Genomic DNA, 24,898 nt, shown 5'->3' with positions numbered 1-24,898 from the left:
TCCCTGGTTCCTCCTAGGATGTCAACAGCACCCAAGAAGCCTCGGAAAGGCAGTCTGTTTTTTCACCCTGGAACCAATTAATGTTGAGAAACCATACACGAAATACCTTAATTAAATTAAACCCATAAATGAGTTAACTAGTTATAGACTTCAAGGACAGAAGTACAGCTGAGGCAAATGAGAACCTAGAACAAAGAGTCAAAAGGACATCAAGGACCAAGGTAGTATCTGTGTGTGTGTGTATGTATGTGTGTGCGTCTGTGTGTGTATCTGTGTGTGTGTCTGTCTCTGTGTATCTGTCTTCCTCCCTCCTTCCCTCTGTCTCTCTGTCTCTCTCTCTCTGTATGTGTGTGTGTCTATGTCTGTGTGTCTGTCTTCCTCCCTCCTTCCCTCTGTGTGTGTGTGTCTGTCTGTCTATGTCTGTGTATCTGTCTTCCACCCTCCTTCCCTCTCTCTGTGTGTGTGTCTGTCTGTGTCTGTGTATCTGTCTTCCCTTCTCCTTCACTCTCGCTCTCTCTTTCTCTCCTTCCCCCTTCTCCTTTCCCTCTCTCTCTCCTTCTCTCCTCTTCTTTTATCTCTCCCTCTCCCAGTGCTTCTCAGCTTTATTCTCTTCACTCTGCTAACTGGTGTTCTCTGCTCCCCCTGCACAAACATAATTGTGACCCGTCCAGCTCTGCATAGCCTCCCATCCCACAGTAGTCCTTGGGTCCAATTCCAGATTCCCAGGAGAAAGAAGTTACCAGAGCGTTTGGGGTTAGTTGTTCACCCCCAGATCAATCAGCTGTTGCCAGAGCAGGGGGCAAGATGGGGAGGTAGCCTGTGCCCACTCAACAAACTCAAAGCATGTAGGTTAAAATGCCAACTGCAGGGGACTAAGCAAAGCCACCACCCAGACTGTGAACGAAAGGTCTACAAGGAGCTAAGTAGCCTTGGGAAACTTAGTCTTGCAAATCCAAACCCATAAAAGGAAAACAGCATGTTCTTGCCAAGAAAGGCAAGAAGTTTATTTTGTCTGGTACCACGGTAGGTGATTCTTATTTTAATGAAGATGAAACTAAAGATAAGAATGAGATAAGATGCATTATTCATTTTGTCAAAAGAAGGAAATGCATCTTCTCATGTATTTTGCAGCAGTTGTGCACCATGACCGAACAGGCGATTGGAGCCAACAGTGTACCCGGCATTATTGCCCCAGGCAGTGTTCACGTCATCCAGCCCAGCTACCCCGTGGCCTCTGGAAGTCATCTGCAGCCTTCAGGGGTGACCACTTACCCAGTCTCACCAAAAGTAATCCAGTGTGATACAGGAAGAGCAAACTTACAGAATCTACTCGTGGTGAGCCAGAACCCAGTGGCAGGTGCACAGAGTCAACCCATTGGGTATCACCAACCGTATCCGGTGGGAACAGCCAGTTTGCAGACTGTGCCTGGAGTGATCCAATACACACAGGGAACAACGAATCTCCAGACACGGCCTGGAGACCCTCAGAATCCTCCAAATGCTAACCCTGGGCTGACACACACCTCAGACTCATCCCAGTGGAACACATCATTTGCATCATTTACTGCATTTAATCCCAAGAAATTCATAAATGAGGAGGTCAGAACATTAGGGGTAAGTGTGATTTCTCCTTCTCTCCGATTTGGGTCACTTCATAAGCCCACGTCTAGTGCTCTGGGATGAGGAAGGGAATGTGTTCAGAGGGTAAAGCGGAGATGGTGTGGGTGTGGGGGGTGGTTTCTAGAGGCTGGACCCAGCACAGTCACCCAGATGCCGGCCCGTCTCCCTTGTCTTCCTCCCACTCCCCAAGGAGACCCATGGTCTTTGGAGGAGGCCGAATAATCAGTGAACTTTCCCCCCTTGCCCAGTTATCTATCAGGGGCATGGGTCAGCAACAGTTCCACTGAAAACACCACCGAGCGGGGAGTCAGGCAGTCCAGGTCTCAGGCCAGCTAGATTTGCTGAGTGGCCTTGCAGACATCTCTTCCTCGCTCTGGGTCCTCATTTCGTCATCTTTAGAATAAGAAGATTCAGCTTTCTTAAATTCCTTCCAGCCCCGAGGTTTTGTGATTTCCTTTTCAATCAAGGGGGCCCCTGCCTCTTTCCTGCCTCCTCCAGTTTCATTTAGCACCTTGCAAAACTCAGTTCAATTCTGTTTTTGAGGCAGAAGCCAGATCCCACTGGATACCCGACCAACTCCTAGTATGGAGACTGGCATGTCACAGATGCCCATACTCTATGCACTCATCCATTCAACACGGCAGGCACCCTGCAAGGAGCTGGAGACTCCGAGATAACCAAGACATGATCCATGAAGACCAAGGAGGGTCTTTGTTCATGGCGGCTGTCGTAATTACAATTCCTTCTGGCAATTGCCGTGAGACATGAATAAGTTATTGGGGGTGCCCAAAGAGCAAATTGTCTGGCTTCTTTGAGAAGTTACAAACTGCCTCCTGGAGGCAGGAAGACAAAGGCAGGTTCAGGAAGGGGACCCATTCCTCCTCATTTAACCCAGGATCCTTCAGGAGTAGACAAGTAGATTGTACCAGAAACAAGGCATTGTTTGCCTCCCAAACAAATCAAAATCAAATCCGGAACTAAATTCTATAAAACAGCGATCAGGAATAGAAATCCTGGTCACGAGCATCGAGTGAGATTATAAATGTGTGTGGAAATCCTCCAAAAGGTAAAGCTGGTCTATGATATTGCGTAGTAATTATCATCGTGTATTACAATGACTATCCTTATTATTAATTAATACTGGGTAAAGGCTTGTTAACTTTGACTCCCAATTATTCTAAGATATTTTGGAAGGATTTGAAAATTTGTCAAAACAGAATTAAGTCAGAGCAAATGTCTGGGGAACCTGGCCAAACAAAATGAAAAGCCAAAAAGCCAAAAATGTGAGCTATCTTGAATCAATTATAATTTTGATTTGGGAAGGAAACCATGCCTGCCTCTTAGCCCTTTTCCCGTTTGCCCCAAGAATACTCGCCAGCAGCACTTGCGGCTGCAGTATTTACCCCAAGATAACTTTGCCATGCAATATCTCCCTTTTATTATAACTTTCACATTGCTCTAGCATATCGACCTTGGAAACAAGAGACGTCATTCTATTTATAGCATTCTGGTTTTAGTAGTAGTATTCCCATTTACAAAATACAGTAATTCTCAATTGCTAAAAATGTCAAGTCCTGGAAAATGTAGCATTCCTACTCATGGTGTTAACATTGTTCTCGAACGGTTCTTGGCCAAAGATTCATTTGATGAATCCAATGTTTCCGAAGTAGACAATTTTGATGTTAGTTCTGTTTAGAAATCACTCGAAGAACCATTTTTATCATTTATTTTCACACTGAAAATCAGCCAGATTTGCTTCAGCCTCAAGAGTGTGTGTGTAAAATTAAATGAGTGTTGACAGCAAGTGGCACTATTTTTTTTTTCTAAATGGGAAAGGGGTTCATTAACATACTGATAAAGTGGGCCTATAGACAGAGTCAAGCATGTCGTCTTAGGAAGGGATGTTCCTATGAAACCCAGGTCTGTCACCAATTCATAGACTCATGGACCAGGAGGGCAGAGAGCCGCTGCCCTACACTGGTTATTTGATCCCTGAGGAAACTGAGGCCCAGAGAAGCCAGTGGTAAACCCTGTAGGAGCCCCAAATGAGAGGGGATTCATCCTGGATCAGGGATCAGAAAAAGAATCTCTCTGATTCCCTTAAGGTAAGGGTAGGATTTCAATAGGAGGAGAGTAAAGCAAGCAGATTTCAGACAGTGGCAACAGTGGAGGAAAAGCAAGGAGGAAGGGGGAAAAACACAGGACTTGCAGGAGACAGAGGATCTCCTGGTGTGTACATTGCCAAGGGGAACTGTGGGGACGTCATAGAGAAGGCCACAAAGAGAATATCGGTACTGGGAAGATGAATGGTGTCAGCAGAGGGCATTGAAACACCTACTGCATTCAGGGCGGGCGCGGTGGCTCATGCCTGTAATCCCAGCACTTTAGGAGGCCGAGGCGGGTGGATCACCAGGTCAGGAGATCGAGACCATCCTGGCTAACATGGTGAAACCCATCTCTACTAAAAATATTTTTAAAATTAGCTGGGCAGGGTGGCAGGCACATGTAGTCCCAGTTACTTGGGAGGCTGAGGCAGGAGATTCACATGAACGCGGCAGGCAGAGGTTGCAGTGAGCCGAGATCACACCATTGCACTCCAGCCTGGGTGACAGGGCGAGACTGACTCAAAAAAAAAAAGAAAAAGAAAGAAAGAAAGAAACGCCTACTGCATGCTAGGAACTGGGCTGCAAGTTTCATAGACACTTTTAATCTCCACCACAGCCCTACAAGCTGGATACTGTTACTACCCCCATCTTGCAAATACGTAGCCTCTCATAAACATGCTCTGGAGGCTGAAGCAAATCTGGCTGATTTTCAGAGTGAAAATAAAATATAAAGACCTTTCTTTGAGTTATTTCTAAACAGAACTGACACCGAATGGTCTGAATCGTCAGAATCATCTATTTTGGAAAAATCGGATTCATCACATGAATTTTGGCCAACTGTTGGAGAACGATGCTCACATCACGCATAGGAATGCTACATTTTCTAGGATTTGACATTTTCGGTTTCCCTGCAAATAAGGAAACCCTGAGGCAGAGAGGATATTTGCTGGAGACCACACAGCCGGCCAGTGCTGCAGCCAGGACAGGAGTTCAAGCAGTTTTCAGCCACGACCCGGGCTCGGCCCGTGTCTCTGCACACTTGTGGGCTCAGTCTAAAGGAAAGACATTTCCTGCTCTGTTATAGGCGTCTTACCTTTCCTTTATGCCTGTGGTTTTCAGCCTGAGTGCAAATTTGCATCACCTGTGAAGTTTTTAAAACACACCCAGGCATGGACCCCACCCTCAGAGATTTGTATCCAGTTGGTCTGGGATGAGTCCCAACACCAGTCGCACCTGGGGTGATTCTAGGGCACAGCCAGGATGCAAAGCACAGCTCCGCAGCCCACAGGCCCCAGTTCTGCTCTCTCACAGTGGCTTGTTCTCCCTGCAGGCCATCCAGATCCTCATCGGCTTGACGCACATGTTCTCTGCAATTAACCCTGTGCTGTATCACTATTTTTCTGTGACCTGGGTGTCAGGCTACCCGGTCTGGGGAGGATTATCTGTGAGTACAAGGCCATATGGTCTCCTTCCTGGGTCACCAGACTGGGACAAGAAGGAAGTGGAGGAAGAAGGAGCATGGAATCCCATTCCCAGTAATATGACTCCATAGACTAGAGCCAGCCTCCAACCTGCAGATACGGCAAAGGGTTGAAGATCCAACCACCCCTCCATCTCCCTGCCCCAGCAACACTCCCTCCCACCACCACCCTCCCCATCTCCCATACCCCCCACCCAGCCTCTAGGGAACTATTGGCCACAAAGACTCATTATTATGTGCTTCACCACTTCCACCCTCTCTAGGTTCTCTTTTATGAAATATTTATCTGATATGGCCAGGCAGGGTGGCTCACGTAGGTAATCCCAGCACTTTGGGAGGCCGAGATAGGTGAATTACTTGGGGTCAGGAGTTTGAGACCAGCCTAGGCAACATGGCAAGACTCCCCATCTCTACAAAAATACCAAAAATTAGCTGGGTGTGGTAGTGTGCGCTTCTAGTCCCAGCTACTTGGGATGCTGAGGTGGGAGGACTACCTGAGCCCAGGAGGTGCAGGATGCAGTGAGCCATGATCACACCACTGCACTCCAGCCTGGGTGACAGAGTGAGAGCCTGTCTCAAAGAAAAAAAAAAGAAATATCTCGTATGTAACTCAGAGTACGTAAAGTTGTGTGCTATAGACAGCATCTACCCACCATATCAGTTATGGGAGCCAATTGTAAAACTTCCAGGAATTATGTAAAATGATTGTCAAACCATTTGGTAGCAGGAAGTTAGCCATGTTGGGTGTATATACGACATGGAAATCAACACGTGCTCCAAATCAGGGCCCTTTCCTGCACTGCTGCCACCTTATAAGGCAGATGTTAATCATTTACCAGCAGGCCATTGAGTGTATTTCATCTTGCAGAGCTTAAATATTAATAAACTGAACACCCACATGTACGCTTCCACTTAGATGAAGTCCCTAGGGTAGTCAAATTCATAAAGATAGAAAGCAGCATGGTGGTTGCCAGGGGCCGGGTAAGGGGGTAATGGGGAGTTAGTGTTTTATAGGGACAGAGTTTCAATTTGGGATGATAAAAGGAGTTCTTGGGGTGGCTGGTTGCACAACAATATGAATTTTCTTTTCTTTTTTTCTTTTCTTTTTTTTTTTTTTGAGACAGAGTCTCACTCTATTGCCCAGGCTGGAGTGCAGTGGTGCCATCTCAGCTCACTGCAACCTCCACCTCCCGGCTTCAAGCAATTCTCCTGTCTCAGCCTCCCTAGTAGCTGGGATTGCAGCCGTGCGCCACCAGGCCAGCCAAATTTTTTATATTTTTAGTAGAGACAGGGTTTCGCCATGTTGCCCAGCCTGGTCTTCAACTCCTGACCTCAGGTGATCTGCCCACCTTGGCTTCCTAAAGTGCTGGGATTACAGGCATGAGCCATCCCACCCAGCCTAACAATGTGAATTTTCTTGGTGTTAGTAAACTGAACACTTGAAGGGGTTTGAATGGTAAGTTTTAATTTGTGTGTATTTTACCACAATTAGAAATAATAAATTGAAGTTTTAAAAAATGAACACCTGTGTGTCCACCACCTAACTTAAAAAACAAAGCATCACTCACAGTTTTTAAATTTTTAAATCCCTATGAGTATCCTCTCTATGCCCCCGGAGGTAACCACTATTTTCAATTTAATGTTTTAATTCCCTTTTTTTTTTTTTTCTTTTTCTTTTTTGAGATGGAGTCACTCTGTCGCCCAGGCTGAGATGCAGTGGCACAATCTTGGCTCACTGCAACCTCTGCCTCCTAGATTCAAGCGATTGTCCTGCCTCAGCCTCCTAACTGGGATTACAGGCATGCGCCACCACGCCCAGCTAATTTTTGTATTTTTAGTAGAGATGGGGTTTCACCATGTTAGCCAGGCTGGTCTCGAAGTCCTGGTCTCAAGATCCGCCCACCTTGGCCTTCCAAAGTGCTGGGATTACAGGCGTGAGCCACTGCGCCCGGCCTCCCTTGCTTTTCTTTATGGTCTGATCATATTTACCTATATGCCTAAGCAACGAGTGACTTGGCTTTGCGTGTTTACAAACGCATATATATGGAATAATTCTGTATCTGCGTGCAGCTGTCTCTTTTCCCCCACTAGGCATTTTGTTTGGGAGGAAGTGAGTTCCTTTGAGGGGCAGCTTCAAGAGAGCTAGCAAAACCCCTGAGTGCCCCTATTCTCCCCCATCAATAATCCCACCCTTGTTCTCTCACTTGAACTGCATGGCCCACTTGTGGATAGAGAGGGCCGGAATCATGATCTATGCCCATTTGCCAGACGAGGAGACTGAAGCTCGAGATCTTCCTCTTGCACTTTCTGGCTATGAGGATGACACCACCACATCCTCATAGCCAGAAAGTGCTGGAGCAACGTCCTGAGCCCAGGCCCCCTCAGTTCCGGGCTCTCATAACTGAACAGAGCTCTTACTGCTTCTGATGTTCATGTTTCCATCACCTGCCTAGCAGCATCAAGGGCTAAAGAGGACCCTCCAGCTGGGTCCAGAACCACAGCAGATGAGGCCACAGCCCAGGTCTCCTATCTCCCAGCCCCAAGGCCCCACCCACCACACTACTCAGCCCCTGGTTTTCCAAGCTCACAGTTGAGCATAGGGCAGCGTGAGGCCAAATGAGTAATAAATGCATTTGGGCGATGACATGTCCAGACAGTGGACTCAAGGAGAATCAGTCAAAAAGTAATAATAATGAGACTTACAGCATCCTGGGACAAAATTCAGGTTTTTAGGTGGAAGGAAGATGTTAGCCTAGACCCACAGGAGTTTGAGTATCATGGTATTTAGTATATTCGGTGCCTAACCATTGGGATAGTAAAAACGTTGGGAGGAAATAAACAGATTTACACATTTTGTGAAACAAGGTGCATAGAACAAAAGATTGAGAAATGTGTCTCTGGGTGGACAGCTGTCTTTTTTAACATGTTGCACAATTGGTCATTCTTTTTTTTCTTTTTTGTCTGCATAGTATATTATATCTGGATCCCTCTCAGTATGGGCTGCAAAGGATCCCAGTCCTTGTGTGGTGAGTCACAGTGCTGTCTTTGATGATTCCTGAGTGTTGGAATTTGACTCTCTACCATGGAAAAAGGGGACTCACAGTAGTGGTGTGGCCTGGCCCTGGCCCTGGCCCTGGGTACAGTGCATTTCCAAACCTTATTCCAGTCAATCCCCACCACTCTATGAAGCTGTATTATCCCCATTTTTCAGAGGAGAAAACTGAGCAGCAGAGAGGTCAGGTGGCTTGTCTAAGATCACACAGTGAGTACATGGCCGAGCTGGGATTTGACTCCAGAGTTCTCTGATTCTGAAACTGTTCCTTTTTAACTATTGCATTTTACTATTGAAAAACTTAGCTCTTCAGGAAACTCGTGAGTATTTACATGCAGTGCCTTATGGGTGCTCTGAATTAAGCCAGGCGTGAGCCAAACAGAAATGGGTATGCACTTCGGCCATCTCTTTAAGATATTTTCCACCATCCTCTTTGTGTGGACCTAGAAAAGTGAGAGCAATGCCTGCCTTGAACAATTTAAAGTCCCAGCCAAGAGCACAGGGCCCAGAATTCCCTTGTACCTTTGGAGCATTTATTCTCTGTCTCAGCATCCAGCAGAGTATCTGGTCATGTTTTGATGATTTTTGTTGCGGTCTCTAAGAAGCTTAGGGATAAATTTAGAGCTCCACAGTGGCTCTTCTCTCATCTCCTTCCTTCTCAGGTCCTCCTTCCCCTCTCTACTTTCTCTACATGGCTTGTCATCTTTCTTCTGCCTTTTGATGGGAAAGCAGTGGGTCAGCTAGGGGCTGGGTGTCTAATGGAGGGTTTCCCAATTACCAATCTCCAGTCTACAAGGCAAACTCCTGTGGCCCCACGGTCTGCCTTGCTTCACCTCCTTTAGGAAGAGTAGAGTCCTCCAGACACCCCAGCATCAGCCAAGCTCACACCACCCCTTTGTATCCCAACAGAACTGGGAAGTTCCATATCCCCTGGGAAGTCAAATGCTCTCCCCAAGGTGTCTGCTGACCCCTGGGGATCTCCTAGCCCTCTCTTGCTCTGACGTCTGACTTTCTATTGAAATCTCAACTTCCATTTCTACTTTATACATCTTACAGCTGTCCTGGCCTCGGCCCAAATGTAGAACACCGTCTCTTTCTCTTTCATCTTTCTCTGTCTTCATCCCCATAACCCTCTTAAAGGGAAGCAGCTTGAGTAGGGAATGGATAATGAAGCATTAGAGGATTTCAGCTCCTCAGCACTGAGCAGCAGACCCCTCAGAGTTGAACATGAGACTTTGCAGTTCCGAAAACCTTCCCCAGCCAATCCTGCCAGCATGCTGGCCCCAGCCTTCCACCACCGGGAGCAAGTCTCCCCGACTCCCTTCCCTCAATTCAAGCTTGGGATCTCTGCCCATGCCTTATCTCTTTCTGAATCTCATTGCCTACCCTCTGCTGCTCAGCAAGAAATTTTCCCAAACAAATCCAATCCCTGCCATAGAGGGACACTGCACATTGATTAAGGAATGATTTTGGGTGGAGATTTGGAGGAAAGAGAGGATCAGGTAAAAACAACTAACAAGTACTAGGCTTAATACTTGAGTGATGAAATAATCTCTACGACAAACCAACATGACACAAGTTTACCCATGAAACAAACCTGGACTTGTACCCATGAACTTAAAATAAAAGTTTAAAAAAAAAAAAAGCAATGATTTCTCAGGGTGGAGAATGCTTCTCCACCCTGCCTGGCCATTTCTGCCCTGCCTTCTCTCTTCTCCGACTTCCCAAGAGTCCCCACAAGCCGGGTTTCAGACTCTTCACACTCAGCTCCCTGTCTCCTCTCCCTCCTCTCCTGCAGGTGAACAGCAGCATCATCTTGAACATCATCAGTTCATTATTCGCCTTTGCCGGGATCTTCATTATCATTACAGATCTGATCCTTTACCATGTGATGGTGAGTATTTGACTGCCAGGGCCCCGTGCTGCCAAAGGACCAAGAGGGCTTCTGAGGTTGCTTCCAGAGCAGAATGGAATTGCCCCAGAATTCCATCCTAGTATGACAACCACTACATCCATGAGCTATTTAACTATCACCAAAACCCTGTGCCCTCTGAGGTGGCTGTGATAAACCCCATTTCACAGTGAGGACGCTGAGACTCAGGGAGGTGTAGCCAGTTGACCCCTCCTCATACCTATCCTATTCTCTGCTTGGAGGTAGCAGGTGACCAGGTAAGTGGCCTACGCGGCTGCCACACCCAGACTCACAAGATCACCTGCCCCTAGGGGTCTCTCAAGGGATAGCCTTTCACACAAGCAGGAGGTGCTGATGCTAGTTCTGGTCTTTTGGTGGGGGGACCTCAAGATGCAGATGCAATGACAAGGATTCAGGTGCAAGTCATGTATTTCAGAGGTTATTCTAGGAAACCTCTCTAGAGGAGGGAAGAAGTAAGACAAACAAGGGGAGAAAGTCACACTATAAACAAACGTATTATCCGGCAAGGACTCCTGGAGATGAGCCTGCCGGGGCCCTGGTAGCCAGGGAATGATATGCTCCTTAGCTACACCCTGTCCTGGAGTGAGGGAGCTGGGGTATTTATCCACCAACTCCCCTCAATCATTGATCAAAAACTGCCCCTGAGGGGCATCAATTCCCTAGTGCTTCCAGTCTGCCATGCTCATGGGCAGAGGAGTTTTGTGGCCAAAGAAAGCCCTCGGGTAAAGCCATGCAAATGAAAGTCAGGAAGCAGGCATGGAAATATGGGAAGGACATCAGTAACACTGACACAGTACTTAAGGAGGCCTGAAGAACAAGATCGAGAGTAGCTAGCTCCACAGTTGGCTGCAATCTGATGCTCTCTTGGGACTAACCAAGTGGGCAATGGAAGGCTGGCAGGACACAGGGTCTTAAACCAGACGTGTCTACAGGAGTGAGGGCAGTCCCTAAGGGGAGCGCTCCCTGAAGGCCCCAGGAAGAAGCCTGATGCACAGGGTGTAACTTGGTATCTAGGGGATGTGGCAGCAAGGTGCTGGCCTCTTGAGTCCAACACGATGCAACAGGATGTCCCAACAAGGGAGTGGATTGTGGTCATGTGGAACCAAGAGCACAACAGTTATAAATCCTAAAGATGGTCATTTGGCAATCAGGACCTCTGTCATCAAGGAGCATACTAGTTCAGTGTAGCACAAAGGCACTGGATTCCAACAGGCATTCCAAGCCCTGGGCTCCCCACCCTCTGCTCCAGAGAAAGAGTGTGTAGCAATGAGAGGAACTCCGTGACCCCCTCTCACCCTACTATGGGCAGGGACCAGGCCCAGAGCACACTGAGCTCTGTAGGGCCCCTTCAATCCTGCCTTAGCTTCTGTCTTGGCAGAATCCCTTGAAGCTCTGAGGACCCATCCCAACCTGTCAAGGGCAGTATGAGGCAGGGATACTGGAAGATGGCTGAGAAAGCCAGGAGCCAGGCAGAGCTAATGACCCTGACCTAGCTGGTGTCTATCCCCTTTCCAGGCAAGGAGTCCAGACCCTCACACACAAGTGCCTTTCCTAGCCAGTGCACTTGTTGAAATGTCTCAGTTTGGGTTCCTCCCAGAAGCAGACATTGATACAAGTAGTTTACCTGGGAGAGGAAGCAAACACCAACCTAAGGGGTAAAGGAGCTGGGGTATTTATACACCAAACCCTGACAGTCATGGAGAGAGGGCTGTTCTCAAGAGACACTCATTTCCTGAAACTTTGAGCCTGTGCAAACAGCAAAGTAGGCTCCAGAGGCCAGAGGGAGCCCTGAGGCAAAGGAATGTAGATGCTGGCAGTTGGAAGTCAGGCCAGTGACTAAGAGGGTAAGGCAAGGGCATATAAAATGGGTGACCCAAGCATCTGCTCCAAAGGGCCACATGTAGAGAGGGTCTCAGGCCTTCCAGGTGAGGTGTGTGGCATTCCAGATGTGGACTGTCACCTAGACCATCAACCCGAAGGACTAAAAGTCTCCCATTACTCCCTGCCTTTAGACGTATTCAAAGGCAATTTCTGGTGGTCTTCTCCCCTTTGCCCTCCTGGAGTTCATCCTCACTTGTGTGGTCTCACATTTTGGGTGCCAGGCTACCTGCTGCAAACAATTTGAGGTAAGCATTGGACTCTGTTCCAGCAATCAGAGTATGCTCTGGGGTTGGGCATGGGCTGTAGCAAGAAGTAACCAGAGATCTGGAGAAATGAGGCCTGAGAGAGGATAAGTTTTGCTGCATAGCAACCTACCCCAGAACTTAGTGACTTCTGGTTATTTAGCTCTATTTATTCTGTGCATCATCAGCTTGGGCTATGATCAGCAGGTAGCTCTTCTGTTGGCCTCAGATGAACTCACCCTTGTATCTTAGCTTGGGGATGGTTGGTTTCCAGGGACCTTCGTGAAATAGTTCACCTCTGCTCCACATGTTATCTCATCCTCCAGTGTGATCACCTGAGCTTCTTTGTGGGGAGCTGGATTCCAAGAGTAGCAAGACACAGCAAGCCCCTACAGGCAAGCACTTTAAGTCACTGCTTGCATCACATTTGCTAATGTCCCACTGGCCACAGTCAGTCACACGGCTGAACCCAGATTCCACAAGTGGAGCAACAGCTTTACCTCTTGATAAGAGGAGCTACAAAGTCACCCAGCAAAGGTTGATAAATATAAGGATTCATAACCAGTATTGCAGTCTACAATACTCTTTCCTCTGGCCACAAATTACTCACAGCTGTCCAAGATGCAAAGTATGCTCAGCCCATACTTTGGATGCCTAAATGTCCCATCTAATCATGGCATCAGGCTTGAAGTCTAGGATCCAAATCAGATCTAGACGTGATGGAGGATTTGGGTGTATTACTCTTCTTGACTCAGAAACCTATGAACTAAAAGCAAGTTCTGTCCCCATATATGCAACATACTTAAGTGACAGAAAAATAGGATACATAGAATTATGGTATTTCCCCACTCAATAAGGGAAAGAACAGAAGCACAAGATTGTCACTGCTCCATAATAATTCTGAAATCCTAAGGGACACATATTGTCTTGCCCTGGGGGCAGGGAATGTTTCTTGATTAGCAGTCAGTTTGACTCTCTGGAAGATTCTGCCCATTCCATTGTTCTCTATTGCTTCCTGAGAAGAGCTTTCTAATCCATTGTTCTCCAAGACCTTGACTCCACCCTCTGGACTCTTGACTCCACCCTCAGAAACATGTTTTCTTTTTTCATAAGAAAAGGCCTATATTTTCCATCTTGCTTTCTCAATCTGCTTCCCGTATTAAGAGTGATCCCCAAAGGTCTTTTTGCAGTTTGAGCAATTTCAGTCAGATTTGGTCCAAGTTGGTAATCCTGTTACTAATACAATTCCCTTAAAAACTCCAACGGTGTTTTATATATCAGATTATGGCTTTCACCATCTGACAAGAGCCACACCTGAGACTGTGTTCTAGACACACTTCTCACTCTAAATCTACCAATGTCTGTTTTGGGATTAGGCTTCTGTGAGACCAATACCTTAAGATTCTTAGAAGCATTTCTGTCTAGCTGAAAGGGTGTAATAAGCACTGATTAAGCCTTTCAAAGGTCTTAACAAAGGGCTGTGTAGACACATCCTTGTTTGATCTTTGTTCTTAGGCCTAGTTTTACTTTGAATGTTATTTATCCATTGAGGACCTTGGAAATTAGAGATAATCTTGTTTTCTAACTCATCAAGTCCTGGGCGCTCTACTTTGCCTCTAAATACCACTTGCAAACTACATAATTCCTTCTTTATCCTCTCACTTTCTCACAGTATTTTATCATATGCAGCCAGAAGCACCCAAATGACATTTTCAATATTCTGCCTGATGATCTCCTTAGCCAAATCCAAAAGTTATTAGATACATATTTTTGTCTTCTAAAGTACAACAGCACTCCACCACTACATAACATGGGAAAACATTTCTCCAGTCTGCTGTGGCACTTTCCTCTCCCCTTTTCCAGACTCCTCCAGCAGTGAGATCACCACTTTTCCAGCCTTTGCTAGAGGCTTACTCACAGCTTCTCCAGCCCTACCTGCTACCTAGTCCCAAACCCCATGCATGTGTTGAATTATTGTTATCTTACTTCTAGCTACCAATTTCTATGTCAATTAGCTTTTGCCCCATATCAAATAACCCCAAAACTTAATAGCTTACTCAACAACCACTTATTTAGCTCCTGATTCCCTGGGTTTGCTGGGCAGTTCTTCTGACCTCTGCTGGGCTTGCCATGGGTCTGCAGTCAGTTGGTGAGTTGCCCGGTGGCTGGATGATATTGGGCAGTCCCACATGGGTGTCTGGCTGTTTGCAAGCTGGCAATCAATAGGGACAACTGGACCACTTGTCTTGCATTATCCAGAAGGCAGGCCACTCTTTATGTTCAGTGTTCCAAAGAGCAACAAGAGAAAGCAAGCTCCAATGGGCAGACACTTTACAGGTCACATTTATTGTTGTCCCCTTGACCAAAGAAAGTCACATGACCAAGCCCAGCATTAGGGAGAGAGGGTCTACCTAAGGGTATGGAAACAGGAGAGAAAAATCTGTGGCCATTTTTGTTGTTTACTACAGAGGAAGATAATGACCACATGTCCTTTGTCTTTCAGAATGTGACAGTGATTCCAACCGTATTCAGTTTCAACCAAGCCAATACCACCACCAGCCCTGTCAATGTTAATGCTGGTCCTGTCAGTGCTACTGCTGGTCCTGTCAATGCTACCATCGGCCCTGTCAATGTGACAACTGGCCCCGTTAACACTACCACTGGCCCTGCCAAAACTACCACCAGTTCTGTCAATGCTATCCACACCAACAATGTACCCCCTGAACCCTCATGCCAAGAAATAGCTGATTTGCACAGAGATAGATGACATGGGATGCCTGTCTCAATGACAAGTGGAAACACTGCAGCAGTATCTTTCCTTCTCCCTGAAACTTCCATGACCATGACCCTAGCCTTGTTACCAGATTGAAATGAACAAGCATTTCCTCTCCTCTTCACTCCTAAGCTTCATTTTTGCTTGTTATTGATGTCTTTTTTTTTCATTCATAAATAATTTTCCTTTGGCCCTCAGTATCTTTTATCCTTGGCAAAATGCAGGGTGCATTTTGGTTCTATAGTTCCTGATGTATGCTCACTGTTGAAAAATCAGTTCTAAATCAGTGCCTCAGCCATGGAATTCTTGTAGGTCCAACTTTTACCCAGTCCCCAGCTCTAACTCTGACAGTTCTCCCCCACAGAGAAGGGGGAGCAATGTGGAGTGTGTTCGGTATTCCCAGGTATGGGGGTGGAGGAAAATCTTTGTGACCTACAATTTCAACTAGACACCAAAAATACAACTCACAAAGGGAAAAAAAATCAATAAATTGGACTTAGAATTAAAAACAGTTGCCCTGTGAAAGAGCTTGCTAAGATAAAAAGTCACAGGCTGGGAGAAAATATTTGCAAATCATATATCTGACAAAGGATATGTTTCCACAATATATAAAGAACTCTCTAAACTCAACAGTATTAAAAAAAAACCTAATCACAAAATGGACAAAAGGCTTGAACAGAGGTTCTAACAAAGAGAATATAGGGTTGCAAATAGGCATATGAAAAGATGTTCAATGTCATTAGCCGTTAAGTACAATGAAATACCATTACACACCTATTAGAATGGCTGAAATTAAAAATGCTGATAATACCAAGTGCTGGTGAAAACAGAGCAACTGGAGGTCTCAGATGTAACTGGCACTGCTACTCCCGAAAACAACTTGGCTGATTATTATAAAGCAAAGTATACACTTACCATGTGACTCGGCAATCTTGCTCCTGGGTGTTTATCCTAGAGAAAATAAAACTTACTTCCACATGAAATGTGAATGGCAGCTTTGTTTGTAATAAACACAAACTGGGAACAACCTAAAAGTTCTTCACTGAATAAATAATGGAAAAGCAAACTGTGCTACATCCATACAATAGGATACTTCTCAGCAGTAAAAAGGAACAAGCTATTGATGCTGTGGGGGAAGCAAAACTTTACCTCTACCTGTCTTCATTTTCTTTTTGTTGTTATTGATGTCTTTTTTTTTTTCATTCATAATAATTTTCCTTTGGCTCTCGATATCTTTTAACCTGGCAAAGGGCAGGGTGCATTTTTGTTCCGTGCTTCCTGATGTGTGCTCACTGTTGAAAAACCAGTTCTAAACCAGTTCTAAATCAAGCTAAAATGGGTTTTCAGCTGCGACTGTTTAACAACAAGACAGGTTAACAAGAGAAACAAGTTTAATTAGCCCACGCAGCACACATCACCTGCGAAAAACCTCAAGGAAAAGTAACTCGGAGCGGTGACTTAGAATCTGCTTACATAGCATCTTCCCCAAAGAACAATGGATTTGTAGAGAAATGACAGGACAAAGGAAAGCAGTTTTGGGCTTCCAAAGGCAGGAAACGGTGGGAAGTTAAATATATGGAAAGAAACTAATGGAGTAAGGTTTGCTTACAGTTTCCTCTGGAGCCATTTCTGGGCTAATTAGAGTCTAGAGTCTTCTCCAGCAAAGGAGAATTTATATCCTGCCTTTAGGCAGAAAAGGAAGAGGATAGAGGGAACTTCTCCTGCATTTGCTTCTTCTTAATTGCCTTCAGCTTGAAATACTTTTTATGTCAAAGAGACATATTTGGGGGTGACATAATCTGGTTTCCTTCAATACACACAACAATTTGGATTTCAAGGACATGACTGAAAACCCCAATCTCAAAGTATTGCATACTGCATGACTCCATGTATATAATATTCTCATAATGACAAAATTATAGCTTAAAAAGGAACGAATTAGAACATCAAGAATAATAGCAGTGGCCGGGCTCAGTGGTTCACGCTTGTAATCCCAGCACCTTGGGAGGCCAAGGGTAGGGGGGGTGGATCACCCAAGGTCAGGAGTTCGAAACCAGCCTGGCCAACGTGGTGAAACCTCGTCTCTACTAATAATACAAAAATTAGCTGGGTGTGGTGGTGTACGCCTGTAATTCCAGCTACTCGGAGGCTGAGGCAGAAGAATTGCTTGAACCCAGGAGGCGGAGGTTGCAGTGAGCTGAGATAGTGCCATTGCACTCCAGCATGGGTGACAAGAGTGAAACTGTCTCAAAAAAAAAAAGAAGAAGAAGAAGAATAGCAATCACAATAATATAGCAACAACATCTGCAATGGATTGAAACACATGGCTCATCATGTTAGAAAAAAACAATCTGTGATCATCTTTGGAGATTGCTAGGGCGCACCTATTGTTTTAAAAACTTGTAAATAACAGGAAAGAATCGAGCATTCCAAAAAACAAAAGCAAGGAAAGAATCACTCAGCCTATGGCAGCCAATCACCAAGGAAGATAAATAGGTTATCAGCTGGGATAGCACAGCAATGGGCAAGGAGAGGGTAGGGCTTAGTGCTGGGCTTAGAGTCTGGACATTTCCATTTTATCCTGCTGCTCCTGTTCTTAAATTTCAGCATGCCTTGCTTCGTCTGGGCCTACAAGGGTTGCTGATGTGAGCAATGATCAAGCCACCATAAAGAAATGGACTGTTGCACTTAGCTATTGCCACAAAAGTTCTGTAAAACCTCAGTGGCATCCCACAAGAAGCATTTATTTTTGCTCACGAGTCTATTGGTTGACTGGGCAGCCTTCCTGATCTGATCTGGGCTTGGCAGGACTCATCCATGTGCTTGTGTTCAGCTGAGGGTTAGCTAGGTGGCCCTGCTGACCTTGACTGCATATGTGGGGCCTCAGCGGGGACAACTGGGCCAGCCTGGCTGCACTCCATGTGTCTCGTCCTGTAGCAGGATGGTCCAGGAGTAGTCCATGGTGGTTGCAGAGCTCCAAGGGAGAACAGAAGCAGCTCAGACCTGACACATGGCCACTTCTGCCTCGTTCTATTGGCAAAGGAAGCCACAAGGCAGCTCAGTTTCAAGATTTAGCAAAAGAGACTCCATCTCTAGCTGCAAGAGGTGTGGTGCTGGTTCAGCTGAGAGCTGGTCCAGCCATGGGCATCCAGACCATTCCCTGTGCCATCCTGAGTCCTCAGGTCCTGTGTCATCTCCCTGACTGTATTGAGGCATGAGGGGCAATTTTGGTGAGAACTTGAACCCAGAAACTGATGAACAAATTGCTCCACCTGCATGTGCCACTCCAATATCACTCCATGTGTACGCTCACACTAACGTGTGCACAAACACACGTGCACACATTCACACACACGTATACACACACTCATGTGTACACACAGGCACATGGGTGCATACAGACTTACACGTGTGTGCACACTCACCCATGCGTGTTCTCACACACGTGTGTGCACAGGCACGTGTATGCACAATCACACATGTGTGCACACACCTTACTCTCACATGCATGCACATACACCCACATGCTCATGTGCACACGCACATGTGCGCACACACTCACCTACATGTGCACACACATTCACACTCACATCCTCACATGCATTTACACACACGTGTATGTGCACACACATTCACGCCCACCCTCACACATTCACACACCGCCACACACATCCACACACTCACACACTCACATCCACACACATTCACACACATCCACACTCACATGTGTTCACACACACATGTGTGCACATGCTCACACCCTCACACACACCCCTATGCTCCTGCCCTTGGGAAATTGTGGGCTCCCTGGCCTCCAATCTAACATTGGACAAGTCCAATTGAAGAAAGCCAGGTGGCCTCTGATTACTCAGTTTCCACCTCTCAGCGGCAGGAGGATGAAGGCCAGTGTGGATCCCCGTCCCAGCTCTGACGCTAACTGGGGGAGCAGGCAACTTGCCTCTCTTGGCCTCCACTTCCCCTTCTGTAGATTGTAGGAAGGGATCCAGATGCTCTCCCTGGGCCCTTGTGGTGTGGCGGCCGATGATTCCACAAGCGGCTTCCTCCGCTCCCTCAGTTGGGCCACAGGACAGAGGCCTCTGAGCCAGGAGGGACCTGAGAACTTCCCAGAGGTGGCAGCTCACAAGCAGAGTGGATTTCCAAGCCCCACGCGCATAAAAGGATTTCACATGAATGTGTGAACTCAGGAGAGTTGACTGCAGGAGAGCAGAGGCAGCCGGGAGCAAGCGGCGGCACAGCAGCGGTGGCAGCACGGTGAGTACCCTCCGCCCTTCTAGGGGGGCAGTCCAGGCCGCCCAGCCCCGAGGCGTAGCAGGGGAACTGGTGCAGGGGCACCTGGGATCCCCGGGAAAGGAAAGAAGTAGAGCTGCTCATCAGAGGAGGGTGCGGCCCTCCCCGTGCGTCCTATCCCCCACCTGGCACTAAGGGACTGGAGGGCTTCCGGGGCCCTCTGAACTCCTGGCCTCCCACCGACAGGGAACCACCAGCCCAGAGCCTATGGGCCCCATTGCACAGGTGAGTGGGGTAGAGGAGGGGCCTCTGTCTTCTCTCCTCAAAGCCAGCGGCTGAGAAGACTCAGGCATCCCCTAGAGACCCTCGGACCCTAACCATTCTCCCAGGGAAATGGAGTGCACGGCCTGGGCAGAAAGGTGATGCCTGCTCAGATGCAGGCACCTTGCAAGAAAAAGAGAGGGACCCGGCTGAGCTTCTTAGCTGGAAAGGCGCCAAGGGGCAAATTGTTTCACCTCTCATTTATAGATGAGGAAACGGAAGGCTGTCCCTGCACCTGGCCCTTAGTGAGGATGGAGAGCACAGTGGCATAGAGGAGAACCCAGCCAAGGGGCCAAGCTTGGGGAGTGGGAAGGGAGGGGAGGCCTGTGTCCACCATCGTGTGTTTGCATCTGTTGGCATCCTTTCTAGGCCTGTGGGGCAGGTCTAGGCTGTCCTGGAAGGGCTGAGATGGGAGGAACTCCGGCCCAGCCTCCTGGCTCTGGCATCCAGATAGATGCCATGGGGTCAGACTTAGACAGAAGGGGTGAATTCCTGCCTGATCCACAAAGTGGTGGGGCCACAGCAACCAATGGGCAAAGTAGATGGAGCATCTTCAGGAGCCTGGAGCACCCACCACCCTCACAGCCACCCATCTGGCAGAGGGGGAAACTGAGGCCCAGAGAGGCTAGGCAATTTGCCCAAAGTCATGCAGCTGGTTAAGCTCATTGAATAGTAGGGTGGATTCTTACCAAGCCGATCCCAAGGCCTATAGCTTAACCACTAAGCAAAACTGCCTCTTCTGAGACGTGCAGATGTGCAGGTCCTCCGCACCCAGATGTGCTCCTGTGAATTTTGTACAAGACACTTTCTCTTCCAGCCGGTAATGCCGCATTCCAGGCAGCAGCTGCAGTCCAAGAGCAAAGCTGCTTCTGGCTCCTCGTGAATAAAGGTGATAAACAGAGATGCTTACAAGACAAGTGCTGGCTGCTCAGGGCGGCTCAGCCTAGGACTCTGGGGCAGCCTGTCACTGAATATCCTGAGCTCAATTTCCTCATCCGCCAAATGGGAATACTAATAGTACCAACCTCATAAGGTTGTTAACAATAATAGAGGCTAAAAGGCATGGCATGCCTCCTGTGTACCAGGCACTGCGCTAGGCGCAAGTTTGGGTGTTAACTCTTTTAAAACTCACAGCAACCATAGAAGGCTGAAATTGGGGCAGTCCAGTGGCTTTTCTGACTGCACTCAGACAAGACAAAGAGCTGTGATCTAGTAATTAAAGTGTTCAATCTTGTGTTATGTCACGACCTGATTTGGGGCCCCTCTGTTCTCAGCTCAGGCACATGGCAGGTGAGAAAGGGTGTCTGGTGGGCTTCCTCTCCCTTTTCCCACCGGATTTCCCTCCGCCTCCCCGGGAGCTAACTGTGGTTTCTGCCCTCTCCAAGGCTGAATAATGGGGAAAGGGGGGAACGGGGTAGGAATGCGTACTTGCCTGATACTGTTGGAAGCTAGCGTCACCTCCCTGAGGCTGGCAGAGGAAACGCTGACTTCTCTGCAGGAGTTTTCATGGGTTCTATGGAGATGCCCCTCACACATGGGATCCCTCTTCCTGTGTACCCCCAAAAAAATTCTTCCCTCAACTCAGGAATCTGGCAGGTCCACTATGCAGGCTGTACATTGAAATCTCTCCCAGGAGTCTCCTTAAAGCCAGACTCTCTGCCTTGTCTTAAGATGAAGAAGGACGCATTCCCCTCCCCAATATACAGTGCTCAAATGATTCTGTAAGTTCTTTCCTAAAAGCCCCTCTCAATCCCCACTCCCAGCCCCATGGGGGAGGTGCAAAAGGCATCTAGCAGGTTCTTAGCCACCTGCTTTCTGCACGTCCCACTGGTCCGTCTACAGCACAGCTCACTTCATTACCTGGTCTCAGCTGAAACCTCCCTTTAATATCTCTGACAAATACATCAGCCTTCAAGGTCCACAGCCTGTCTCATCCTCCCACACTGCTATTTCTAGCCCTTGGTTTACTGGTCTGCAAAATGGGCTGAATAACACTTACCTTATAGGGCTACTGGATGGTTCTGTGGTCTCATACAGGTGACGGCTCTTTATAAACGGTGAGAGGACTGTGCCTAGGAGGGGCTGTTACTACCACTGCTCCTTCATTGGGTGATGACATGCGTTTTGGTGATGTCTGCGTATTTTCTGTGTCTCTGCTACAGGCAGCTGGTCCTCTGGTGGGTACCTTGCAGATTCCTAGAGGCAGGGGACGGTGGCTTTCCCTCCTCCACCTGTCCGTCCCTGACACACATGCATTTGTGTTTTGGGGCATGCTGACTGATGGGTTAGTAAGAAAAAGAGAGTCCTCCTGGGTAGCACAGAGCCGGGGCATGGGCCAGGTAGCCTCTGGAATGTGGCGGATGGGTTAGTCCCTGGCCTCAGGGTGCAGAGGTGCTGGTGGTGGCTGCAGAGGGCTAGGAAGAGAGAGGAATTTGCAATCTCAGGAACTATGTGACGCTTTCATGCTCATGATTTCACTTAACCTGCCTGTTGACAGGCAGGTTATTTTTGTAGGTGTTTTCTCCTGAGGATCACAAGCTCTCCATTTTCTCAAATTTCTCACCACTTGCCCAGGAGAGATGTTGTTAATTACACATGTGCTCCCTTCTGGGGCTGTGCAGGCCCCGTCTGATCTGAAAGCCCAGGAAGAGCCCAGCTGAACCACATGGGGCTGGTCCTTCCCCACCCCAGAAGGTCCACAAACCTGCCCACACACCACTGTGGGTCTCAGACGCAGTGTTCACCTGTCCCTAGTGAAATGACAGCTATACGGGCAGAGTGGTGAGGGGCTCACCAAGTTAAAATTGTTTCATTTAGATGTTAAGGTTTTGTGTTTGTATCTTTTTCTTTTTTTTCTTTTTTTCCTTTTTTTTTTGAGATGGAGTCTCGCTCTATCGCCCAGGCTGGAGTGCAGTGGCACGATCTTGGCTCACCTCTGCCTCCTGGGTTCAAGCAATTCTCCTGTCTCAGCCTCCTGAGTAGCTGGGATTACAGGCATGCGCCACCACGCCCAGCTAATTTTTGTATTTTTAGTGGATATGGGGTTTTACCATGTTGGCCAGGATGGTCTCAATCTCTTGACCTCATGATCCACCCACCTCGGCCTCCTGAAGTCCTGGGATTACAGGCATGAGCCACCGCACTCAGCCTGTATCTTAAAATTATGTCCTTTCTACTTCTTTGGTGTTAAATATCTTTTCTAGATGATGGTGAAAACATGGATGACTTTTTGCATGAACTTACTTGGGGAAGTAGAAAACTGGCAGACTCGTTTGGTCCCAATTTGTTTATCATTTGCTGATCTGTGAACAACAAGCTTTTCAGAACCATTACTCCAGCAGTGAAGTTCAAACATTTGTTCCCTCATCTGACAAAGCCAGGACTCAAACCCAAAAGTATAGGAATTCCATAACGTCAGCGCTCTTCCTACTGAGAGATGGGAGTCTGGGTCCATTCCAGTTCTGCCACTGAGGTGCTGTGCAACTGGAAGGAAAATACTCGTCCTCTCTGAACTTCTGTTTTCTTATCTCTAAATCACACTTAATAATCCATGCCTGCCTCTCCCTTAGAGCGAGAAGTGGGCTGTAAATATTCATTATTACATCTGAGGAAGGGAAAGACCTGTGGGCGGGGTGGGCCCCCCCACCCCAAATTCTTCATCGTTCTGCCGTCTGTCTCTCTTGTCCAGTGTTCATGGACTCCCAGCCAAGGCGATCTTTAGCAATGTCCTCAGAAACTGTAGCGTCTCCTCAGATATGTCCATTCTGTGCTGCTATCACAGAATACTGGGTAATTTATAAAGATCAGAAATGTATGCCTCACAGCTCCGGAGGCTGAGACATCCAAGATCAAGGTGCCAGCAGGTTTTGTGTCTGGTGAGAGCCCCATTGCTCACTTACTTCCTAGGTGGCGCCTTGTTGCGGCATCTTCCGTGGGGGACAAATGCTGTGTCTTCACATGGTGGAAGGTATAAGGGCAAAAAGACCTAAGCTAGTTCCCTCTCTCCCTTTTCTAAAGCATGAATCTATTCATAAGGCAGAGCCCTCATGACTTAACCATTTTCCAGAAGGCCCCACCTCCTAATGCCATCATGATAGAGATTAAGTTTCAACATGAATTTTGGAGAGGACACATTCAAACCACAGAAGGTGGGGGAGGAGGAAGAGATTGAAGAAGAGAGAAAAAGGAAACAGAAGGAGTGTGGGGCAAGGGAGATGGGGACAGCAGGGGAGCAGGCTGAGGACCCTTGTTTTGGGTCCACGTTCTCCCTGATGATATCCCTGAGTTCCACAATCAGGAGCGCTTCTCCCTCCCCGCACCAAGCCTCCTCTCCCTTGCTAGTCTCTGAGAGCAGGACATCTAGCCTTAATTCATTCTTGCATTCCCAGCCCCGGAACTTGGTGCTCATAGTAAACACTCAACAATTGTTTGTCGGACTGAATTGCAAACTTCTCTTGCTCCGCCTACTAAACTCTAAGTCCTTTGAGGGCATGAACTTTGTGTTTCACTCCTGTATGTGTTCATTCCTGGAAAATATAACAATCAGGAGAAACAAAGCTATGCTGCTATAACAAACAGCCCAGTGGCTTAACACAACAAAGGTTTATTTCTTCCTTCTGTTCTGTCTCCTGGGGGTTCTGCTCACGCAGGGACCCAGATGAATAAGGCAGCCTCTGCCTGTAACACTGATAGTCACTGTGACAAAGGGAAAAAGAGTCCTGCAGAGTCACACGCTGACACCTAAATGCTCCACCCAGAAGCTATGCGTTTACTTCCACTCCCATTGGTTTAACCAAAACAAGTCACGTGGCCATGCCAAACTTGAAGGCACCTAGAATGTAATGGCTGGAACAATGGGGAGATAACAGTTGTGTCTGGCACTGGAGGTGGCAATAGGCAGCACAGGTGCAGACTTTGGGGATGGCCAAACTTGGATTTGAATCCCAGCCCAGCCATTTCATGGCCATGTCACCTTGAGCAAGTCCTTTCACTGCCCTGAACTGAGGTGATCACATCTGTAAAACAAACTTACACGAATTATCAAAGGACCATTGTGAGTATAAGAAATAACTTATTTGAAGTGCCTAGAAAGGAGTAAGTCCTCAAAAAATGTTTATGATAAGCTCTTATTAACCTGGCACCAGTACAGAAACAGTGTGGGGCTCTATCACTGTGAATTGATTTAGAAAGTTACAGAGAGGTCCAGGTGTGGTGGCTTACACCTGTAATCCCAGCACTTTTGG

General features: G+C 47.3%; 1 protein-coding gene across 1 annotated transcript; it reads left to right on the top strand.

The window, feature by feature from the left end:
- The first annotated feature begins 1,143 nt into the window (after positions 1-1,143).
- On the top strand, positions 1,144-15,284 carry MS4A18 (membrane spanning 4-domains A18). The gene is made up of 6 exons (XM_050756965.1): positions 1,144-1,614; positions 5,056-5,169; positions 8,175-8,231; positions 10,056-10,151; positions 12,203-12,316; positions 14,817-15,284. The coding sequence occupies exons 1-6, from the start codon at positions 1,144-1,146 to the stop codon at positions 15,078-15,080; spliced, it is 1,116 nt and encodes a 371-aa protein (XP_050612922.1). The 3' UTR covers positions 15,081-15,284.
- Positions 15,285-24,898: the final 9,614 nt, after the last annotated feature.

Source organism: Macaca thibetana, chromosome 14 (genome assembly GCF_024542745.1).
Source record: "Macaca thibetana thibetana isolate TM-01 chromosome 14, ASM2454274v1, whole genome shotgun sequence".
Taxonomy (NCBI): domain Eukaryota; kingdom Metazoa; phylum Chordata; class Mammalia; order Primates; family Cercopithecidae; genus Macaca; species Macaca thibetana.
This window is presented reverse-complemented; position numbering and strand designations above follow the sequence as displayed.

Excerpts from the sequence above, each read along its gene's own strand:
- MS4A18 (XM_050756965.1), top strand. The coding sequence starts at position 1,144 with ATGACCGAACAGGCGATTGGAGCCAACAGTGTACCCGGCATTATTGCC. Across the intron at positions 5,170-8,174 it reads CGGTCTGGGGAGGATTATCT|TATATTATATCTGGATCCCT; the intron begins GTGAGTACAAGG and ends TTGTCTGCATAG. Across the intron at positions 12,317-14,816 it reads CCTGCTGCAAACAATTTGAG|AATGTGACAGTGATTCCAAC; the intron begins GTAAGCATTGGA and ends TTTGTCTTTCAG.